General features: G+C 29.1%; 1 protein-coding gene across 1 annotated transcript in view; it reads right to left on the minus strand.

Annotated features, from left to right (window-relative positions):
• The window catches only part of LOC123292779, an 83,299-nt gene that overhangs the window by 12,901 nt on the left and 47,030 nt on the right, over positions 1-23,368 (minus strand). The window contains exon 6 of the mRNA XM_044873493.1: positions 9,324-9,420. Coding sequence (XP_044729428.1) covers positions 9,324-9,420 — 97 coding nt within the window. The remainder of the gene's footprint in view (positions 1-9,323; positions 9,421-23,368) is intronic.

Here is a 23,368-nt window from a genome sequence, read left to right on the forward strand (position 1 = left end):
ACTAACGTATCGATCACGACAATATAATGTCTTTCTTTCTGCAAATGTGTATAAATAAATAATCATCATTGAAAAATATATAATAATAAATAATTTTTTTTTTCAATTCAGTGTATACTGAATAGATAGGCTGTTGCAGAATAACAAAATCCGTAAATGAAATTTTGAAAAACGTTTTAAAAAAAATGCATTTGTACTGTTTTCAGACGAAACTTAAGTTTTAAAAGAGAAGTAGAGCTGCAATATACATCGGTTATCAGTGACACAGTGCCTACTTTCCTAGAGACGCAAACTGCAATAGTAATGGATATTCTTCTTTGTTACTTTTGTAGCAGACCCAAAATTTGAAAATATACAATTTTCTGTCCTAGAGTCGTAATATAATAATAATATATAGTATTTTTTTTTTAGTTTTTCAGCCTTAAAATTTTATAATTTCCAAATTTAATTTATAAAGTCTTTTACAGTTTTGCATTGTGAGATATGTTCGAACTAGCATTTTTTTTTTAAACAACATTTCTACCGATCTACTTTTGACCCGATCTCATTCGTGAATTAAATGCTATGTCTCTTTTTCTTTCTACTAAATATCATATGTATCTTTGACTTATCTTTTGTAAGTTATGCGAGTTGATGAGTGTTTATATAAATTTTCTTCTATCATTTTAAATGTCTTCCGGAATTAAGATCTTTCACTATGTGTGCTTAATAAATATATAAAATTGCCTGAATGAATATCTACAATAAAATTCTACGTAAAATCCATAAATGTAAACGTAAATAATAAGAATAATAATGTTTCGTATCGAATTTTCTTCCAGAAAATACAGATATGTTACCAATTTTCTAACAGTTTTGTAAATTTGATGAAATTTGGTAATAAATCAATAGCGAGAGAATGTAGGGTATGGGAAAGGTAGGGGTGTATTCATTCATGTTTTTTTGGGTATCATCTGGCAACAAGCCAAATTGTAATAAATTACATTCACCATAATTTACTAAATTAAATTTCTGTAGAAATAGATTTTGGCGTAGTGGGATATGGAATCAAAAATTCAAATGTACTTGAAACCAGAATTATAGGTCATGGAAATAGGCGAATGCCCTACATTGTCTTAAAGACAATATAGGCCTTTAAGGCAATATTTTGCCCTAAAGGAAAAGTTATAAAATTGACAACTTTCGGCTTAAGCATTTTTCTGTAGCAAGCTCCTGTTTTCTTTCGATTAAATCCAAGAATGACATATTTTTGAGTCATATTTCTACCGAAAGTTAGCAATTTTCGAAAAATTCTTTAAATAAAAAATGTTAAATTTTTATGAGGATTAACTTTCTAATTTAAATAGTTATTCTATCTGTTACCTTTTAGGATCTGACTATTGAAGCTACCTTAAGAATGAGGTCCAATCTGATGTCAGAACATTTTGTTCCCCATCAAACTCTACAACTTTTGTTTAAGTTATTTTTGATTGGTTAATTACAAAACGTGTTATTTTCCATAATAGATTAAAATAGTCCACCCTGTGTAGTGATGCTTAGAAAAGCAAGTAACTCGAAGCAATTCCTTCTTCATAGATTATTTTATATAAAAAAAATCGTTATAAATGTATCACAAGTATCATCTACGGAGAGATGGGTCATGTTAAATAATAACCCACGCTTGCATATTTTATTTATTAAACAGAAATATTAATAAAACTTCAAGTCAAACAAATATTTTATTTATTTTATAGGAAAACGAAAGTAAAATAAAAGGAGAGAAAAATATATAGTGTCCCCCCGGGTAGAGGTAACTGTACTTGTAAATTTTCTTATTTTGCATTTTAAGAAAAAAAAGTCATTATTTATAAAAAGTTTTGCTTATTCTGAAAAGCCAAAAATTAGGTATCACTATTTTTTTTGGTAAACTACCCTCCCTTTTTATAAGTTGACAAAATGTTACTAAAAAAAGTTACTCGAAATTAACAATTATGACTCTATACAAAATTTCAAGAAGATCTTTCCAACTTTGACAATTCCATTCTTAGCGAATGTTTATCCGAGAAAATAAATTTTCTTTTTAATTTTCTAGCCTAGTCCACAAAAAAATACACTCTCAAATAGTACATTGATTTATTATTACTTTCTTTGTTACGTTTTTTAGTAATTACAGCTTTTGTTCAAATAAAAAATGATGCTATTATTAAAGTACACGGATCTTCTTGATATTTTGTATAGAGCCATAATTGTTAATTGCGAGCAACTTTTCTTAGTAACATTTTGCCAACTTATAAAAAGGGAGGCTAGTTTATCAAAGAAACAAAAATAATGATTCCAACTTTTTGGTTACCCTGTACATTATTTAGAAGTTTTAAATATTCCTACATACTTTTCAGATATAATAAATTTTTTATAAAAAATGACTTTTTTTCATAGAATGAATTAGAAAATAGTATAGTTATCTCTATCTGGGGACACACTGTATATATAAACAAGTGAAAACAAACAATTGACTGGGTTAATTGTTGAAATACAATGCATAGTCAGTGTTGATTTCTTTATCACATTACACATACAAACATGTGACACATACATAACTGATTATCAAGTATAGTACATATTATAAAATATCCGCCTAATAGGCGCCCTCCCGGGTAAACAGTAATGTTTACGAAAAAATGTTTCAAACAAAAGTTGTTTAGTTTTTGATAAGGAACATTTTACATTTAAACTTTTGTTCTATCTCTAACGGTTTACAAGATGGGTCCTACGGACCCAAGACCCAATTGACCTATGATGCTCATTTACGAACTTGACCTCACTTTTTACGTCCTGAGTACGCTGTAAAAATTTCAGCTCGATATCTTTTTTCGTTTTTGAGTTATCGTGTCCACAGACGGACGGACGGACGGACAACCGGAAATGGACTAATTAGGTGATTTTATGAACACCCATGACAAAATTTTTTTCCTAGCATCATTATTTCTAAGCGTTACAAACTTGGGACTAAACTTAATATACTATGTATATTTCATATATACATGGTATAAAAATATAAAAAATTTCTGTATAGAAATTTTTCCATTTCACAAGTAATGAAGGAAATTTTTATATTTAAAATAACTATGCAAGGTGCCTGAGACTCGATGGACATAAACTCTTAAGCTGTATTTTTTGGACAATTTTAAACCGGAAACGCCATTATACTTTTGTTCAATATCCAATAGTTAAGACGATATGGACACTATATTGAACTTAAAATAAAGTAAAGACATTGTTCATTAAAGTATGGTTAATTTTTTATAAATTAAAAACAATTAAAGGTTTGGTTCAAAAACCTTCACTTCGACATTATTGCGCTTCTAGTAATTGAAGACAAAGCTCTCTCCAGAGTATCTGAGTCATATCGTATATGGATTGATATAATTGCAGCCATAATTCACCAGAGAAGAGGTAATTAAAGTATTATGGCAGCAGCTACATCCATAAATCTTACTTGAGTAATGGCAGATCTTAAAGAAATAGTTTTAGTGAATTTACGTCTTTTTGTGAGAGCTAATATTTCACCTACGTTGAGGAGCTTTTAAATGACCCTTTTGAAATTCATAGCATGAAATAAAGGAAGATCATTATACCATCAAGTACTGATTATACCATGTATATGAAATGTACCAAGGTATACTAAGTTTAGTCCCAAGTTTGTAACGCTTAAAAATGTTTATACTATGAACAAAATTTTGGTAAAGGTGTTCATAAAATCATCTAATTAGTCCATTTCCGATTGTCTGTCTGTCGTCTGTCCATCGTCTGTCTGTCCGTCTGTTATCACGATTACTCAAAAACGAAAAGAACTATCACGCTGAAATTTGTATAGCGTGCTTAGGACGTAAAAAGTGAGGTCGAGTTCGTAAAAGATCAACTAAGGTCAATTGGGTCTTGAGTCCGTATGACCCATCTTGTAAACTGTAAGAGATAGAACAAAAGTTTAAATATAAAAAATATTTCTTATATAAAAATAAACACCTTTTGTTTGAAACATTCTCGTGAGAGTGCAAATTACTTGCTAATTGTATAGTATGTACTATATGGGAATATCAGTTATATGTGTGTGACATGTATGTATATGTAATATGACAGAGTAATCAACACTGTCTATACATGGTGTTTCAACAATTAACTCAGTCAATTGTTTTGTTTTCACTTGTTTTAAATGTATTTTATAAACTTTCGATTAATCCAATTTTCTATGCCGTTCACAGTATTTTTTAATAGGGCGAAAATTTTATATATTATTTATATTTCTGTTAATTATACACAAAAAATTTTTTTTCATTCATCCCGAGTTACAGAACATATTTAATTGGTCTAAATATGTTTATTCAATTTTATATATAATTAAAATTTAATTATATAATATATGTTTTTTTTTTCTTTCTCCTTCTCAATGAATGATTATTACGTAAGCATGCCAATGTGCCAGGCATACAAATTGGGAAGGATGAGGTGTAAGGAGTTTTACTGTGCGGTAGAAATGCAGAAATATGAAAAATTTTCCATTGAAGGGAATATGTTTGTTTATGATATGTTTTAATATATTATTCGACTTGAATTATGTAATCCGACGTTTAGGGTGAGTAATTTTATTCTGTGAACAATTTATCGATTAATAAATGATAGAAAGATATTTTCATTGCAGTTAATTTCATGTAAATATCTATCTGCATGGTATGAGCATAGAACGGTAATAAGATATTCCACTATTTTTGAAAAAGTACTTCCAAATTTTCATTTTGCTAATAAAAAGCAGTCAAAAATTTAATGCATAAAATACACACGCTTTCTTGTAAAAAACTTAAATTAAATTTTAAATCTTTTTTAAACTGTCAAAAACGCGGGCTTTCAATTTGATGACGCAATATGGGTATCACAATACGAAATAACACAAATAAATTTGACAGATATATTCATAGACATTATGCCCAGCTGTCTACACTGAACTAATTGATGGTCTATGACTAATACCGCTATGGCATCACATTAGGGCTTACCCGCGTTTTAGGTCACGTGATACACAGTTTAAAAATTCGATTTTTAATTTCAATATTTTAAAAGAAAAATGTGCTTTTATGACTCGAAATCAGAATATTTAATTATATTTTTACATAAATTTTAACTTTTTTAAAATTTCATGATTTATTTTTGACTAACGATAATACCCTATTAATTCTCAAGCAAGATAGACTACCATCCAGTGACACTAGCTTTAAGTGCTTCAATAAGGAATATCGATGATAGCTCTCCAACCAAGTATATTTAAACTTTTTATTGAATGTTATTTTACTATCGTTGCGCAAAACTTTATTTTATTATTCGAATATTCGATAATATATCTGTTTAAAATTAGCAAATTAATGGCGTAATTTTACACGGATACAATGTTGTTTAAAACCATTCTGTATTATCACAAAAGGGAGTAAACTCTTGTCAGTGGGCGTTTGTTTGTATGTAAAAACTTCATTATAAATGAATTTTTATATTTTTTAAAATAATATTTTAACAAAATAATATTTTGTGATAAACTCATGGCTTCGTGACACATAAAAGCGTTTTGTTTAAAACTGGAGTACACTTTACATGGTATTTTCATAAACGTGACTGTTTTTTAATTGAGGGAACAGTAGGAAACAAAATTTTAAATTTATTAATCATTAAAATTTTTTTGATTACAAAAGCTTTGAGTGTTATTTTTTGTTTTCTGATAGAATGATATTATCTAGATTCCGAAAATCGAAATCAAATCAATTGTATCATATCTTAACATCTTACGATGCCCATAAACGTTATATGCTTTAACTTTTATTTAAAAATAAGTGAAAACAAACAATTGTTGAGTTAATTGTCGAAATACTATGTATAGATAGTGTTGATTACACATACATACATGTCACACATACATGACTGATGTTCTCATATAATGCATACTATACAATTTGCGCCCTCACGGGTGCACAGTGATTTTTATGAAAAAATGTTTCAAACAAAAGTTGTTTATTTTTTATAAGATTTTTTTTACATTTAAACTTTTGTTCCATCTCTAATGGTTTACAAGATGGATATGGACTTAAGACCCAATCGACCTTTGTTGCTCATTTACGAACTCGACCTCACTTTTTATTTCCTGAGCACGCTATAAAAAATTCAAATTAATACTTCTTTTTGTTTTTGATTTATTACGATGACAGACGGACGGACAACCGGAAATGAACGAATATTACAAACTTGGAATTAAAATTAGTATACCTTGATATAATTCATATGTACATGGTATAATAATGAATGATTTTTAAATTTTTTCTATGAAATTTGAACAGATAGCTTGTCTGAAGTGATCAGTTTTGAATTTTGAATGATAATATAAATTTGAAATTTTTACCATAAGCAAAAAATCTAATTTTTACATATATATATACGATCACAATGTTGTTAAAATTTGCATTTCTCGATTGGTATTGGAAATTTTTATCACTTAACAAAATTGTGGAAAATAAATTTTTCTATAATTTAGCAATGAATACAATGATTTTACTGTACCAGCAATTTGTGAACCTTTCTTCTAAAGATCATTCATTATGGCTTGTTTTTTTAGAGTTAGTGAACTCGTACAAAAATTTAAACTAATTAAATACAAATTGTTAGTTCCTCACGATTTTCCCTTTGTGCTAAATTATTATATTTTTTAGTAAAATTTTATTAAATACATAAAAATTTTAGTAAAAAATAGTTTTGCAGAAACAAGCTTTTATTGTACTAAAACATAAAAAATAATTTTTCTTAAGTGCTATTTATGTATATCATTAAAAAAAACGTATGTATATCAAATATGGTGGAGGCGATGGGAAAATCAGTCATACTTACCATAAAAATGCATTGTCATCCGGTAAACATATGAAATTCCAGCTCTATCGGAAACCGGACAAACAGGTGGAACTAAATAAAAGCTTGTAATAGTTTTAATTGGCAAGATATTTTACTTTGTGGAATTAGTTCGTAAATGAGCCAAATAGGTCAATTGGGTCTTGGGTCCGTAGAACCCATTTTTTTAACCGTTAGAGATAGGTATGACATATGAAATGATTTACAACTTTTTTGATATAATTTTGATGGAAGTCTATTTAATTTATACATACTAAAACCTATGAAATGCACTCACGTGAACATGAGAGTTAGGCGTGAATCTTTGTCAGATAAATTTGGAGACCGTAAAGTTTTTTAACAATCGAAGAACGAATTTTAACACTAGATATATTAGTTTTAATTATGGAATGTGATTTTCGACTTTTAAATGTTATAAAAATGATTAAAGTAATTATCTATCTTAGTATATAGCTGTTAGAAAACATTGTTTTTTTCTTTGTTCAAATGATTGATTGAGGTCATTTCGAAATCTAGAAAGTAAATTAAAACTTTTTTGTTTTCACAAAGTCTTTATTTATGTTAAAACCGAGTGGCCATAATCAACTGTTGTATATGCAGGAAGGATTGTTTTTATGAAGAACTAGAATATTCAATTAGAAATAATGTATTCGATATTAGAGGTTGAGTTCTGTGAAAATGCACCCTCAAATGCGAATTTTCACAAAATTCTGATTTGATTCGTTTGTCCATCATTTACTAACCCAAAATTTTGTTTGTCCACCCTCCAATTAAAACGTGGACAAATCATTGTCAAATGAAGGACATCTGCATTTTATAAACATTCACGTGTGGGGATAATTTAATAATTTTTTCATGTCATTACTTTCAACTAGAGGGTGAGCAATTGTGGACAAATGAATAAACGAATCTAACCAAACGAAATTTTATGAAAATTTACATTTGGATATGCTATTTTCACGGAGCTAATAGTTACATTAAATTTTATTATTTCTAGTCAAAGCTAAGTTATTTCTATATATAAAAACATTCAAACTCCGGCTTGTATTTCGAGGGTTTTAGTTGCCCTAAATTTTAGCAAATCAAAAAGTGGTTTTCCACTAAAACTGTTTTCTACAATTTGAAAACAAAAATAAAAACCCAAAATAATAATTTAAAACACCCATATTTGATTATTATTATTTTTATTATTATTATTCAGCTGTCGCACAACACGCCAGTCTTCAAGTCGTTTAGTGGAAAATCGACATAAGTGCCAAACGCATGGTAACATTCGATGGGTGTATGTGTTATTCATTTCTATAATTTTTCGATGTTTACAGCCGGAAGTTTGTTTATTCGAAAATTTGTTTTAGAACAAAGTGAACGTTAACGTTATTTACCTGCCATAGATAGTTTTTATAAAAACTATATTGAATTCATATTTTCAATAAAACTGATATTAAACGTAGTTTTAATTGATTGACGTGTAAATACATTAATAAATTGATTGATATGTAACCGACATTATTCATTAATATCGACTATCTACTCGTACATAGATGAATAAATCGTGTCCAGAGGCGGCTCATCAGTAAGGTTGATAACGTTAAAATATATCATCTGAAGGGCTCCTTTTTCGTTTCATTTGAGGTTAAAAAGTGGCAAAAACTCATCTTGCCGCACGTGATAATACAATTCTTTATGAAGAGTTAAAGCCCCCGATCCTGCGCAATCGATTTAAAAAATACCTTTTCCCGAATTTTTGAAAATTTTTCAAAAACACTTGTTTTTTATTTGGCATTTTGTGCTAACAAAAAATGACGATTTTGGATGAAATTTTGTGATTTTCTCGGGGAATTTCCAACGAAATCGAATACAGTCTGTGTCATTCGATAAATTTTTTTTGTTCTTTATAACTTTGCATAAATAACTTTATGAATGCGGATAAACCGTTTTTTGGCTCTTCCAATGGCTGCATCAGCTGGAAAAATGCAAAAACCGCTATCTTTCTTAGAATTTTTCTTCTACCCTACCAAATTTTGTACAAGAATTGCTCGTTTAAATATACAAGATAATAGTTACCTACTTGATCAAATATCTCGTTTTTTTCATATATATCAAAGTCGATCTAGCTAGGTTTCATTTTTAAAATACGTCATCCGCCATTTCATCAAAAACTGAAACATACACTGCAAAATATGACTCTTCCCGACATCTATTGGTGTATATCGTAGTAAACGAAATAAAGTACAATACCGGGACATTCAAATTGATATATATGTGCAGTTTTAAGTGGTTCTTATATTAGTGATAACATTTGTTTCTTTTTAACTAAAAAAATACCAAATAAACCTCGGTCATCCGGATATTTTATATAAAATGCGATTCTGAAATATAGAAAATGAAAAAATAATATAGTTTCTACTTACAGTTTTTATTATTCCTAAAATATGATGAATCGTTATGAATGGCAATAATTTGATTTTTATTATCAGTCTCAAAGGTTATTTTTGGTGGAGGTGGAAGCTGTAACAAAAAAAAATATAATTAGAAATTTGCCTTTTTTTTTATTTTTAGAAATTATATTTGTAATTAATACTAGCAGTTAACTTATCTCTTTTGTAAATATTATAAACAATATGAAGTTAAAAAAGCTTTAGTAAAATTTCATCACCCATTTCACCCCTTACACAAGTAAAACTTGCAAATCAGGCTGTTTAAAAGCAAAGAAAAAAGTTACTACTCCAAACTTCAAGCACTTGTAGGTCAAAAAATTAACGTGGGTGAATGTTATCGAAAGGTTTAGATAGGGGTCGTAATAAAGAGAAATCTGAATAATTGTTAAATAGCGTCTAGATTATAGCCATGTCATATTATTTGAGATAAACAAGGGCGTAATTGAATATTCGGATTAAATTATTTAAATTTGCGACTGAAAGTTCTGGAAGAATTCAAAAATTTAGCCTTCATAAAAATAGACTCAATAATCATTTGAATTATCTTGCCATAAATCTATTGAACATGGAAAATGAAGTTCGATGACTAAAGCGAGACGAAGAAAGAAAATGCCAGCATCACAAAGCATTTTGGCAAGGAGCAGAAACTTTTTTCAATTTTTATTAATTTTATAATCCCCTCCCCCTCTATCTCAAAAATCGTCGCTCTGCCGTATGTATGTCCTATGAAAGAAAATGCTCCACATCGACTAAGGAGCTTATTTACTGCACGGCAGAAAGTTAAGGTTCATGGATTTTTTACGCACCGTATCCTAGAATAGCTGCTGTGTATCTTCGTTGGAAAGGTTATAGTTAATATTTTACCAACTGATTGTAAAAAATGGTTGAATTAATTTTCATGATATAATTTTGGTAGGTATACAACTGTTTAAGTTAGACATAAGTAATCTGTTTGTCAGCTATAAAAGATAATTCACTTTTTCTTTTGTAAATCATTCGATATACAATTTTATATACGATACCAATGTGGCATTAATTCGGATATATCTCGAGTTTATTATTATTGAAAAAGGTTTTTATTTTCCTTTTTACTTATTCCCAATTGGGAATAGGTTTTAATATAAAGTTGTGATGTATACGTTTTAATTTTCAATCATTTATGATGAAAAATGAATGTGATTTTTACAGATTTGATTGAGATCAAATTTTATTCGATAAATTTTCTTAGAATTCAAAAGTCAATCAACAAATTAAATATATGAAAAACATGATAATTTTTTAACGAATATTTTAAAGGAAGTGGTGCAGCGACACGAGACGAGATATCGGTAGAATGTCATTTGTCAACTAGTCTCGTTTCAAAAAGCATTTGTGGAAAAAATAATTTTTTGACTTTAGTAAAAATAATAATTATAATCACTTGTTTGGTAAATTTACTAAAATAATAGTGACTTGAAAAAAAAATTTATTTACCACCAAGAGTAAATTTACTGTTTTCTGATTAATGGGTAACTACACTACACTGCGTTTTGTAAGCGAATTCCCACAGAGATTGAAAAATAACACATTTTTCTTGAAATCGAATATTATTGTATTTTTAGTTTTTTAAGAATTTTTGTTTCGAAAACTAAGCGTCTAGAAAACAAATACGAGAGAACTTTTTTACTTTAAACTGATAAAAAAATGCAAAATTTTTGTTTGTTTGTTTGAAAAAATGAAAAATATTGTACTTTGCGTAACTTGTCCCTAAACAAGTATTTTATATTTTAACATATATTTTAGCATACATATATACTATATGGTGAAAGCAAGGGGAGATCATACTTATCATAAAAATGTACAGTCATTCGATTTACATATCTATGCTTTTCTATGCTATGAATTTCAGCTTGATCGGAAACCGGGAAGTTGGTCAAAATTTGCAAGATTCGATTACATATAATGTACAGGTGAAGCTAAATAAAAGGTTGTAAAAAGTATCCACGCAATATCTAGATATGGCTACGTATTAGTTTATATAATTTCTTCTAAGGCCTCATAATAAATTTATCTTTTTGGTTGATTATATAATATGTTGGGCCTGTAACTGCTTGAATGTGTACCTGCATTAACTAAACCTACTCACATATCGCCAGTTGCGTATGTCCTTTCGTATTGTTACATAATATTATTAAAATGCTATCACATCAACTAAGTGTATGTAAATATTGAATTGACAAATTGATCAAACATTGGAAGTTATGTAAACATATATCAAACGTAATATTTATGTGAACAATATATAATTTACAATGTAAACACTATAGGAAGATTTAGCTGCTCATTATTAAAATGTTGTTGAGTAAGGGAGAACAGGATTCAATTGTATACTTTAATTATTAGTGGAAAGTGTAATATTCGTTTTTAACTCCAGAAAGAAAATTTTTTGCAAATGGAGCTGTTTGTCGAATACATGCTTTCACGCAATTCATAGTTTATAATAGAGAATTCACTCGGTATAACTACGGAGAATTCTTTGGTTGGAAGCAATGAATATCAAAAGTAAGCAATAAGACCCTAGCTAAAGTAAACAGGTAAGGAGCTCTTGGAACACCAAATGCAATTATTAATTTTCAACTACATATTCAAGAGAATAGCTACAAAGTTCCGGACTTTGTTTCGAGCTACTCATTGGATGTATAAGCATATAGTTAAAAGAGAACCTTAGGCTGAGGCTCGAATACAAGCGGAAATAGCTGTGATGACATATATTTTATATCTATATACATGAAAGTTCAATATGCATGTACTTATGGTTTGTTTTTGAAAATTGTTTAACAAATTCAGGTAATCTTAGGTTATTTCTGTATTAAATAGTAAAAAAGCTCCCTATATATGCTTTGGTCGCTTGCACTCAACCCAAAGGCCGAGGAGGCTCACATTTCACAGTGTTTTCACATTTCCCAGAGTCACCAGAGCATTGAGAAAGAAAGTTGGTAATAAGTTTACTTCCAGCAATCCCAGACACCAACTAAAAAGCACCGCGTGTTCAAAATTCAAGAATTTAAGTGAAAGCAAGTGAAAACAAACAATTGACTGAGTTAATTGTTGAAATACCATGCATAGTCAGTGCTGATTTCTTTATCACATTACACATACAAACATGTGACACATACATAACTGATAATCAAGTATAGGACATATTATAAAATTTCCGCCTAATTGGCGCCCTCACGGGTAAACAGTGATGTATACGAAAAAATGTTTCAAACAAAAGTTTAATTTTTGATAAGGAACATTTTTTACTTTTAAATTTTTGTTCTCTAACGGTTTACAAGATGGGTCCTACGGACCGGTCCTACCCAATTGACCTATGATGCTCATTTACGAACTTGACCTCACTTTTTACGTCCTGAGTACGCTGTAAAAATTTCAGCTCGATATCTTTTTTCGTTTTTGAGTTATCGTGTCCACAGACGGACAGACAACCGGACAACCGGAAATGGACTAATTAGGTGATTTTATGAACAACTATGACAAAATTTTTATCCTAGCATCATTATTTTTAAGCGTTACAAACTTGGGACTAAACTTAATATACTATGTATATTTCATATATACATAGTATAATTAAAGATGAGTAACACCCTGGTACAACTCGAAATCCAGGATGATGTGGAAATCCTTCAAAGATGAGAATTGGTGAATATCTTAACACTGAACAAAAGCAAAGAAAAGCCAGAAGTTGAGACGAAAAAAACTAATTTTCAACGAATGCTTGAATCTTATGAAACTCTTACCCAACTTAACTCATGAAAGTTCCAATAAAAGTTAGATTTAAAATAACTTTCATAAAATTATATTTTCTTTTCATAAAAAATAATAATGGTTTATTTGAATAGAACTGTTATTTGTCAGACAAAACAACAAGAATCATTCAACTATTGTAAATAAATTAACTTTGAATAAAGTGGTTATTTCCACATCGAAAACTCTTTTCAGAAAATAAAATAAATTGTGTGGGTACACATAATAGATAGAAAGAAGAATCAAATAAAAAAGAAGACGATATTTGTATAGTTCAAGCATATTACGAATTTTATTTTAAATATTTAAAGTGTACCTACCTTTTTATGTCAGAAATGGAAAGCAACTAATCCGCCAGCGATTTATCTCTGACTCGCTGATAAAAAGGTTAAACAAACTTGGGTATGCTTTTCTTGGAAATCAAAGGTTTTTGTCTTAACATGCTTGGATTACTACGCATGCATGGAAGAAGAACTGAAACAAATATTCTGCTTAAAGCCCGTCACCTTATAGATTGCAGCAAAAAATTTACTTCTTGGTATATTTATATACTTTTTCTTAATTTGTTAGGCTTACAAATGTTTTATTTAACCTTCCGTCGCCTCACAACACTACCATATATTTTCATCTCTTGGAAGGTGCAGCGATTTTTGAACTACGGCATTTCATTGGTAGTCGAAATACGTATTTATTTATATCTAGGCTTTGTAGTGAATTTAAAATTTTATAGAAATATGGTTTATGAACAGTACAAATTGTGAGAAAATGGGATATTATTGTTATATTTTCGGCTCCAGCCACCGCAGGGATAAGAAGTAAGAAGTAAAACCGCGTATGATTTTGTGTAAAGTGGTGCAAAGCTTTAACAATTTAATTGTTTAACTTCCTATTCAAAGTTATTAACAATTGCATTGTTTAACTTCCTATAGACTCTTGGAAATTGTAAAATGTTAATTGATTTTAGGGATTAAAACTGCTTTTTTGCGATCAAGGGCGGAAAATATCCAGCAGAAAAGTTGTAGATAATAAAAATTTGAACAAATTTTGTACGGGACTTTTTTTAACATAACCTCAAATTTCATGAGAAAATCGTGAAAAACAATTTTTCAAGTACAGATGTCTCCGAACACGATAACTCAAAAATCTGTTACTGTCTCAAACAAGTACTAGGATGTATACTGGGATATACACATATATACTAGGATGAATACACATATACTCTCTCCACTAAAAAAAATCCTCTAAATGTAATAAGTTAATATTTTATGAATAGTACCTAAATGGTTGTTCTATTTTCTTTTAATATTTCAAAATATAAAATTCTTACAACTACTAGTTTTAGTAAAAACGGTCTCCTTCCCTGGAAAAAAATTAAAAAGTTATATTCCCTCGATTCTCTCATGCTACGCTTGTTAAATGCTAATGTCATTTTTAATTCCAATTATTTCGTGTTAGGCTTGGTAAATTTTAAATTTTACACCGTGTATTAGGCTTTTAATTACTTATATCCAAAGTTTTCAAGATTTCTTGAGTTTGCTTTCCTGAACCAACTACCTTAAGTCTAAAGTTGTAAATATATTCAATTACATTGGTCAAGTTGTTTGAATGTGATGCTCGTACAAACACACTAACAGAATAATTGATAACAGTTTTTTTTTTTAATAATAGTGAAATAAAAATTGTAAAATTAAATCATATGTAAAGGTAGCTCATAGATCTATCGTATTCTATAACCAACATTTTATTATAATTATCATTTTTCATTGGTTCGTTTGCTTTTATCTTCTTCACATAATATTTATTTCATTCACAGTAATTATGTGATATTTAAATGAATTAAGTTAGGAAAATATGAATGAAAATACGGAAAATTATAATGTACTTTTTCATATGAGATATGAAAACTGATTACGTTGAAAAATTTCTTTTTTTAGTTAGTTAAGAATAAAATGTATGAATTTCATTTAAATAGAGTGTTTTTAAAGGATTCTGTTGCCAATATTTTTTTCTAATAGTAAAGCTTTTGACGAGTCTAAACGAAAGAGAGATACGAGAGTGTCTCGAGTAGCCTCAGTGTAAAATAGTAGCTTCGATTTATTCTCGACTTAGTATTGGATGTTTATTTAACATTTTAATCTCAATCTCGAATGAAAAAAAGCATCGGCCTTACATGCTTTCAATTCTATACAATACTGATGTTTATGCTGACTATTTTTGTAAAAAAAGCAAAATTCTCGAAAAATTAAGGACTGGTATGTTTTCTTGCGCAATTTATGTAAAATTTTTGTGCTAATGACAAACGAACTTTGATAATTTATTTTTGTTGCTAATGAGGAAATTGAAATTGCAAAAATGCATTCAAAAACAAATGCGGATTTAAATACCGGTTACAATTATTTTTGTTAGAAAAGCAAAAAATTCGCAATTCTGTCAATTGTTAGTAAGGCTATGAAATACTACTGAGAAATCCAGGTTTAGTGTAGCAGATATTTTCTGATAATCAAGAAGTATGACATAAAAACTTATGGAACCACTTACTTATATATTTTTCATATTTCACTTCCCACTTAATAATTTTTTTTCTTTTATTTGCGGATTTTTTTTCTTTTTAAGCATAATTATGTTTGTTCATTTTATTTTTTCCAAATCTCATTTTATACGTCATTATTTATAGAATTATTTAAAAAGTTGTAAAAAATGTTTGTGGAAAATATTTTCCTATACAACGGATGTCTCAAAATTAACGCAAGAAGTAATTTAGTAGTAATTTAACGCAGGATAGAAAACTAAGTTTTTTTTTTAGAAGCATAAAGTGTGCAGAATAAGGATAAGTATATCATAGTATTCCGGTAAAATTTATAGCATATCAAGATAAAATTTCAAGATCTTGATGGCACATAAAAGTTTTTTTTTTTTGAAATTTTCGTTCACCATTTTACATAAATGTAGCTGAATAGTGGTGATATATATCTGCATTTTCTTCCTCAAGACATGAGTGATCGCCGACTTGATTTCAGGAAGCTAAGCACTTCAAAAAACTGTATGTAAAAAATTCAATAATGTTAACTCTATGACTTGCCCGATCATTTATGGTCTAATTTCTCTGAATTTATTTAAATTTATCTTTTCACATACGATGGAATCACTGTACTTGCATAAACTCTATTATTTGTAAAACCTTACTCAGCAGTGAATACCCGTGCTTTCTCTCTAAACTACTAGCTGCCACGGTATCTTTGCTTTTTCATGGTCAATAATCTACCACACAAATGGGCAAACATTAAAATTTTGCGTTAATTTTGTAGCACCCTTTGTATTGGCATTGTAAAAGTTTTTTGAGTAGGTTCGAACTTATTCACTTCAATTTGAAATACTTAAGCTTACTTGCTTTAAAATTTCTAAATTAGTTTTAAAAAAAGGTGACTTTTTAAGAAAGAAATGGGTAAAATAAGTATAATTTAGAGCAATTGAATAAATTGTTGTAGATTCAAAATGTAAATGGTATGGTTAAATTAAAATTTATACATCACAGCCAGGTATCGAATTTGAATCTGTCGTATTTGAGACGACTACTATACTCATTAATTTTATACAAATAACCTATAGTCGCCTAAACGCTACACTAAAAACGGTCAAGGTTCGAAAAATTTGAACAATAAGTCAGATTTGGATGCGATTTTTGACATTTTTCGATTCTTTAGTCAGGAAATTTTGTGACATAGTGAATTGATAACGCAAGCATACCATGCTTTCCAACTTTAGATAATAATTAACTTTTTTGTACTTTTTAGTCCATATTCCAATAAAGTATACTTCCTTAATTTCTAAAGAATAAAATATTCATTCTGATAATGTTTACCGTTTTTGTTTAATGTTTACCGTTTACCGTTTAATGTTTACCGTCTGTAACAGACAGTCCGGATATTTTCTTACTGGGTATTTTTTTACAAAATGCCTTAAAAAAAATTAAAAGAATAATGCGAAAGAATTAAACAACGAGAAAAGCTTTCCGGAACACTTTTTGTAGAAAACTGTAGGGTAAGATATAGAATCTTGAATTATTTTGTAGTTTATCGCCGTTTCTATTTACTGGACAGTTTTTGTATAGAAAAGAGGGTATTTTTTATCAGAATGCCGGTAGGATTAAGACTGGTTTTTTTAATGTGATTTTGTCTTCGTATAAACAAAACCTAAAACTTTCTTGCGAAAAAAGTAACAAAATTTAATTTTTCTGATTGTCTATTTATTAGCCAGCCATTAAATATTGTTTTATAGATCATATTCGTCGTAAATCATTTGCTATTGGTATTACTTTTTATTCCACACTCCAGTTTTAATAGTAAGTTATATTTTTCGGGAGTAAAGTTTCAAATACGTAAAGTTATGTACTTTAAATCAAGTAGCATAATGTACCATTGATAGAGGGCAATATGTATAGAAAAGAAATTTTTTACGTCATGTAAGTAAAGATAGATATCCACTCTTACACGCATAGTCATAAAAGTATCTTTCCTCTCACTTCTTCAGAATACAGTTAGCTATATACAATAGGTAGGTACCTATGCTATAAACATACTATATAATGTTTCTTAACTTAATTTGCCCCCTCGTGGGTGAAGAATGATATTTACGAAAAAATGCTTAAAACAAAAATTGATAATTTTTTAAAGGAAAATTTTTTACATTTAAACTTTTGTTCTATCTCTAACGGTTAACAAGATGGGTCTTACGGACTCATGACCCAATTGACCTATATCACTCATTTTCGAACTCGACCTCACTTTTACGCCCTGAACATGCTATAAAAAATTCAGCTTGATATATTTTTGCGTTTTCGAGCTATCGTGTTGTCAGACAGATGGACAGACAACCGAAAGTGGACTAATTAGTTTACTTTATGAACATCTATACCAAAATTTTGTTCGTAGCATCAATATTTTTAAGCGTTATAAACTTGGGACTAAACTTAGTATTCCTTGATATGTCTATTTCACATATACATGGTATATAAATGTAAATTTTGATTATATACTTGTGTTATTTTACCAAGGCCAACTTTTTGAACTTTAAAGTGAGTCTTCGTGTCTAATAGTACAATTCAATTGATTCGAATTTATATTTTTGCTAAATATTACTTATTTTAAATTATAATTAAAAGATCGAACCACTGAAATTAAACTGTGTCTTTTAAAAACGTACTTCGTTTTTTTAAATGTTGGCCTCGGTAAAAACACTCAAGTATAGGTACTACTCCTTTCTCCATCATACATCAAAAGTTGTTTAAACCCATTAAAATTTTTAGGAAACATAGTATTGATTCATAGAACACGTACACATCATGCAGAGACAATGGTGGCAGGTAAAATACACCCTCTTGTATTACCTTATATGAGTCAGTCTATTTCTTCTTTTTTTTCTATTTTTATTGAAAAATTAGACCACGTTAAAATAAATAGTTGTATAAAATTACTTTTGAGCATGCGCTATAAAATTTTTCTACATTACAATGAATCTACTACTACAATAGAAAAAATAAAAATAATAATAAAAAAAAAAAATAGAAAAAAAATAGTAAACTTAAAATCAATGATGGATTGTACCTACGAAGCTTGGTTGTACGGTATGTATAACAATGTCTACATAGAAAAAAGGTCAAATAATACGATAAATTCTAAGAGTATATATGTTGTAGCCAAAAGTGGAAATCGTTCATTGAATAAATAAAATAAAGTTCGAGGACTAAAACCGATACTCTCTAACAAAATCTTGCTCTTAAAAGTATGAAAACAAGAAAACATTTTCATCTGAAATTTTTATGATCAATAAAATCGTCATTACAGTCGGGGGACCTGTAAGATTAAACAGTTTCCCCAGGGTAGAAAAGAGAGGTCCCCTGACTGTAATACGATTTTACTGATCATAATAACAATTTAAAATGAAAATATTTTCTTGTTTTCATACTTTTAAGAGCAAGATTTTGTTAAAGAATCGGGGTTTTAGTTTTCGAACTTTATTTTATTTAGAATATTTTGGGGTTATAGGTTTGTGATCAAATATTACAATATATACTCGAAAAGTGCTAATTTCGCCCTTTCATTTGTACCTAAAACAGTAATGTTAAATTATAATTTGTTTTTAGTTCGTGTTTTTATGGCCTCTAGACGGCGACATATTCAATTTAATGTAACTTCACATAGCCTATAATCAGAGGTTGATCAAGACGCTTTTATGATACCTCATTTGTCAACTTATAATAAGTTTAGAAGTTTAAAGGAAACAGAAGAAAATACATACATTTTAAACTATTTTCCGGTTATAATTTCGTCATTAAGTATAACAATATATATATATATTTGAAAAGTGCTTATTACGCCCTTTAATTTGATACCAAACATTCTATCATTAAATCAAAATTTGTTTTTCGATCATAACTTTATGTCCTCCAGAGGGCGCCGTATTCAATTGTAACGCCACATAGCCTATAACCAGCGAGCAATCAAGATGCTTCTTGCGATACCTCATTTGTCTAATTATGATAAGTAGTTTAGAAGCTAGGAGGGAACAGATAAATATACATACATAGTGGTCAAACACATAACCCTTGCCATTGTATAGTCGGGGTAATAAATGATCGTTTCGAGTTGCAGTATCCTTTTTTTGTATGCTGTGAAATTTGATCGAGTTAATTAAACAGAAATAATTTAATGAAATGGCTGAGGAAAATTTATATCACACGTAATGCTATATTAAGCAACACACAACTTTTGTTTGAAGAACTTTTTCGCAAGCTCAATAGAATGGAGGAAAGTAAAATGTTTCGAACAAAAGTTGTATGCTATTTAATAAAGAATAACATTCGAATGGAAATATGTCTCTGTCTTTTATTAGCTACGAATATGAGTTAATTTTTAGTAACGTGTCATATGTAGATCCTACGATCTCACAAAATTTCGCTTTTTGCGTTAAGAACTATCTTTATTTCGAGCATGTTTCTTTTCAAATCGTCCTATTCCACAGAAATGAAATCTGCACGGAACAATAAACAAGTGTTTTTAATTTTCTTAAGAGTAATTATAATTTGATTTTGAAGTCTTATGGCTGCCTATCATACTATAATTTCGTAAATGTATCTGCCTACCGGTCTGGAAATTTCAGATTTTCTTGTCATTCGCCAGTTGATAGAAGTGACGATGTGAAAAATAGACGAGCGAAGCGTAGCAAGTGTAAATATAACGTATAAATAACCTGTATATGCGAAGAAATATTTTGATTTATGCCTCAAATTCTGCAGTTTCATTCTTCCCACCAGTTGCTGCACAGAACTGGTTTTGAAAGCTATTTCCATAAATCACTTAGGTGATCTAGGATGCCAGTTAAAGTTACCGAATCCAATTTTTCTAACACATGCACAAATATTTATTTACAAATTTTAAACTTTTGTTATGTTCTAGAATATAGATCATCAGATCAGTCAGATCATTCAGATCAGTCTTGAGATCAATCAACATTATAAAGACACTGTTAAAATAACATTTTTTGTCGAAGGAATTCGATTTTTTTCGAAAACACACACTTTTATTGTTTTTCGTGTGACTTATCTGTGCTGATATAGTATCTGATTGTATATAGATGACAATCCTTTAAATTGAGTTGTGGTTTAGCAATTTAATCTGTTAAATTCCATGCAATGTGCTTAAAAAGTATGTGATTTTGGAGATAAATTCATTTACACTAAATTTTGGAAATCGAATTTAGGGATACAAAGCTCTTAAAATGACGGTTTTCGACTTTGAACTCACACTATCTTCACGCTATATTATGATAGCTGATACTAATTTTTTTGTTTTATTTTTACTCATACTGTCATGTAATTTATCTCGGAAAAACTCAATTTGGAGATAAATACCTACATATTTATAGAACGTCGTTTCAGAAATTTTAAATAATCTATAAATGTCTATGTAGAAAAGTTTTCTGGCGTGAAATTAGTATATTATCCTTTATTTCTTTTTCTTTTAGATGTTAATCAGATTATAAAACTTTTTATTCAAACAATTTTTTAAAGTAGTTTTAATGGTACGCAATATTTAATAAAAACGGAGAGATTCTTTATAGTAGATATATCTGTTTGACTGTTTCATATCGCTTAACATTTGAATTTAATATAAGCTACATCATTAGATCATTTTTTTAAACATTTTGTTCCCTCCCGATGAATTCAGTGTGCGAAGTATAAAATGTAATAATGTATATACTTTTCACTGCCAGGCTTGTACGCAAAATGCTACACTTGAAAAAAATGACATTAAAAAAATATAATTTTCATCCATAGATACAAATATTTTTCTCAGCTCTCAATTGGCACTCATACTCGAAAAGTTGACGCGACGGTTAAAAACGTAGAAAATAACGCTTCCCTGCACAATCAGACGACATGACTTTGTATTGTATAAGCAAGCTTTGGATATTTGTTAACGCATATGCGCACTCTGAGTAAAAGAAAACACCTGCAGGATTTTGTGAAATATTCATTACTCCAGAAAAGCGTCAGATGTTTATGCCCAAACTCAAATGTATTCCTACAGGCTTGCGTATCCAATCTTAGATAAAATCATGTCTTTGATTGATCATGATAAAGTGTGCGCTTTTCTAAGATATTTCTTGCAGGGTAAAGTATTAGAGTATAGGTATAAATTGAAGACCGAGAAAAGGACTTACATCTGCATCCCTGTTTCAGCGTTTTAGTATTATTAAAATCTAGACATTTATGTAACGATTGTGTCAATTATGATTATAAGAAACATATTTTTGAGACAAAATAAAAATTTTTTCATGACTTGATTACAATATGTAATTTTCATACTTTTGTGTGAAAAAAATTGCAAAATAAACTAAAGATTGATTAACAATATTAATACTGACAATTTGTACAGATTTTGGAAATGTTCCATTAAATTTTCATGTAAAATTAGTTGCAAATTAACATTAAATTGTGATGAAAAAAATAATTATTGTAAAATTGTATTATGTTATAAATAAATCACAAATTATTATTTTATGAAATTTTTAGTTATTATGTTTTAGTTGATCATGCATGACAGTCTAATTGTACAGTATGATCCAATAATTTCATATTTGAATGTTTTTTGTTTGCTTTTGTTTTTATTGATTTTAAATTCACCATTATGAATACTGCATCTCTTTTAGAGTAGCAACAATTTCTGATAAATCCGGTTTAGATACTTTTATATTGCAGCTAGAGTTAACAATTGTTAACTACATTCAAAGGCCATCTTCAATTGTGTTAGAAGAAAAATCATAGCAAAATATTGTAGTCATCGGCAGTGCTGGATTAAGGCAGCACGGGACCGTAGCAAATTCTATCGATGGATCATTGAAGCTGGCTCAATAAAGAGCCTTTTTTTTCTATCTACCATCACCTTAAGTCGTTTATGAACGCCTTTTACAAAAAACTCAACGAGTTTTTCACCACTATTTTTTAACCTTTTACCCTTTTAACTTTCGTTAATTCACTATCGGCGACCTCAATTTAATTGTTATCTTTTTTTATCAACGTACTCATTATCAAACGTAGGAAAAAGATCTTTCAAACTAAAAATTTTTTTCTCGCTAGGTTGTGGGAGCTATCAATTGAGCTACAGTCATTGTTTGTAAGTTATAAGAACTTAGATAAGTGCAAAAGAGGGACCTCTATGCTCGTCAGCACCAGCAAAAATATTGCTAGGCTGCAATTAGATGCATGGCGTCAAACGTGAAAAGTTCAAGAATGATGATGAATTATAGAGAAATGCAGTATTGACAATTTGCAATTATAATTAGTATTGACAATTTGTAATTTAAATTAGTTGCAAATAGAAAGACTACGGCGAAGTCTGTTTTCGCTCCCTTCTCAGGCACAAGGATGTGAAGGAAATCATGAAAATGGACGGAGTTGCCAAGCTAGCTTTCTTTTTATTATTTTGCTAGTCAAGCTTCCTTTTTATTAATTTTGCACACGGTGGTTGCAACATTAAACGCGTTTTAACTTCACGAATATTAATTTTTGAACAAAATGTTTAAAGTAAATGTTTTAGGAAATTTGTTGATTTAAAAGTCAAGTTATTATCATTTTCTTGTGTAAACAATTATTAGAAGACATATTGGTCAAATTGTCGCTAAGTAAATCGCCATAGTCGTATAAATCATAAACGGTTAGTGATAAAAAAAAATTA

Source organism: Chrysoperla carnea, chromosome 2, assembly GCF_905475395.1.
Source record: "Chrysoperla carnea chromosome 2, inChrCarn1.1, whole genome shotgun sequence".
Lineage (NCBI taxonomy): Eukaryota > Metazoa > Arthropoda > Insecta > Neuroptera > Chrysopidae > Chrysoperla > Chrysoperla carnea.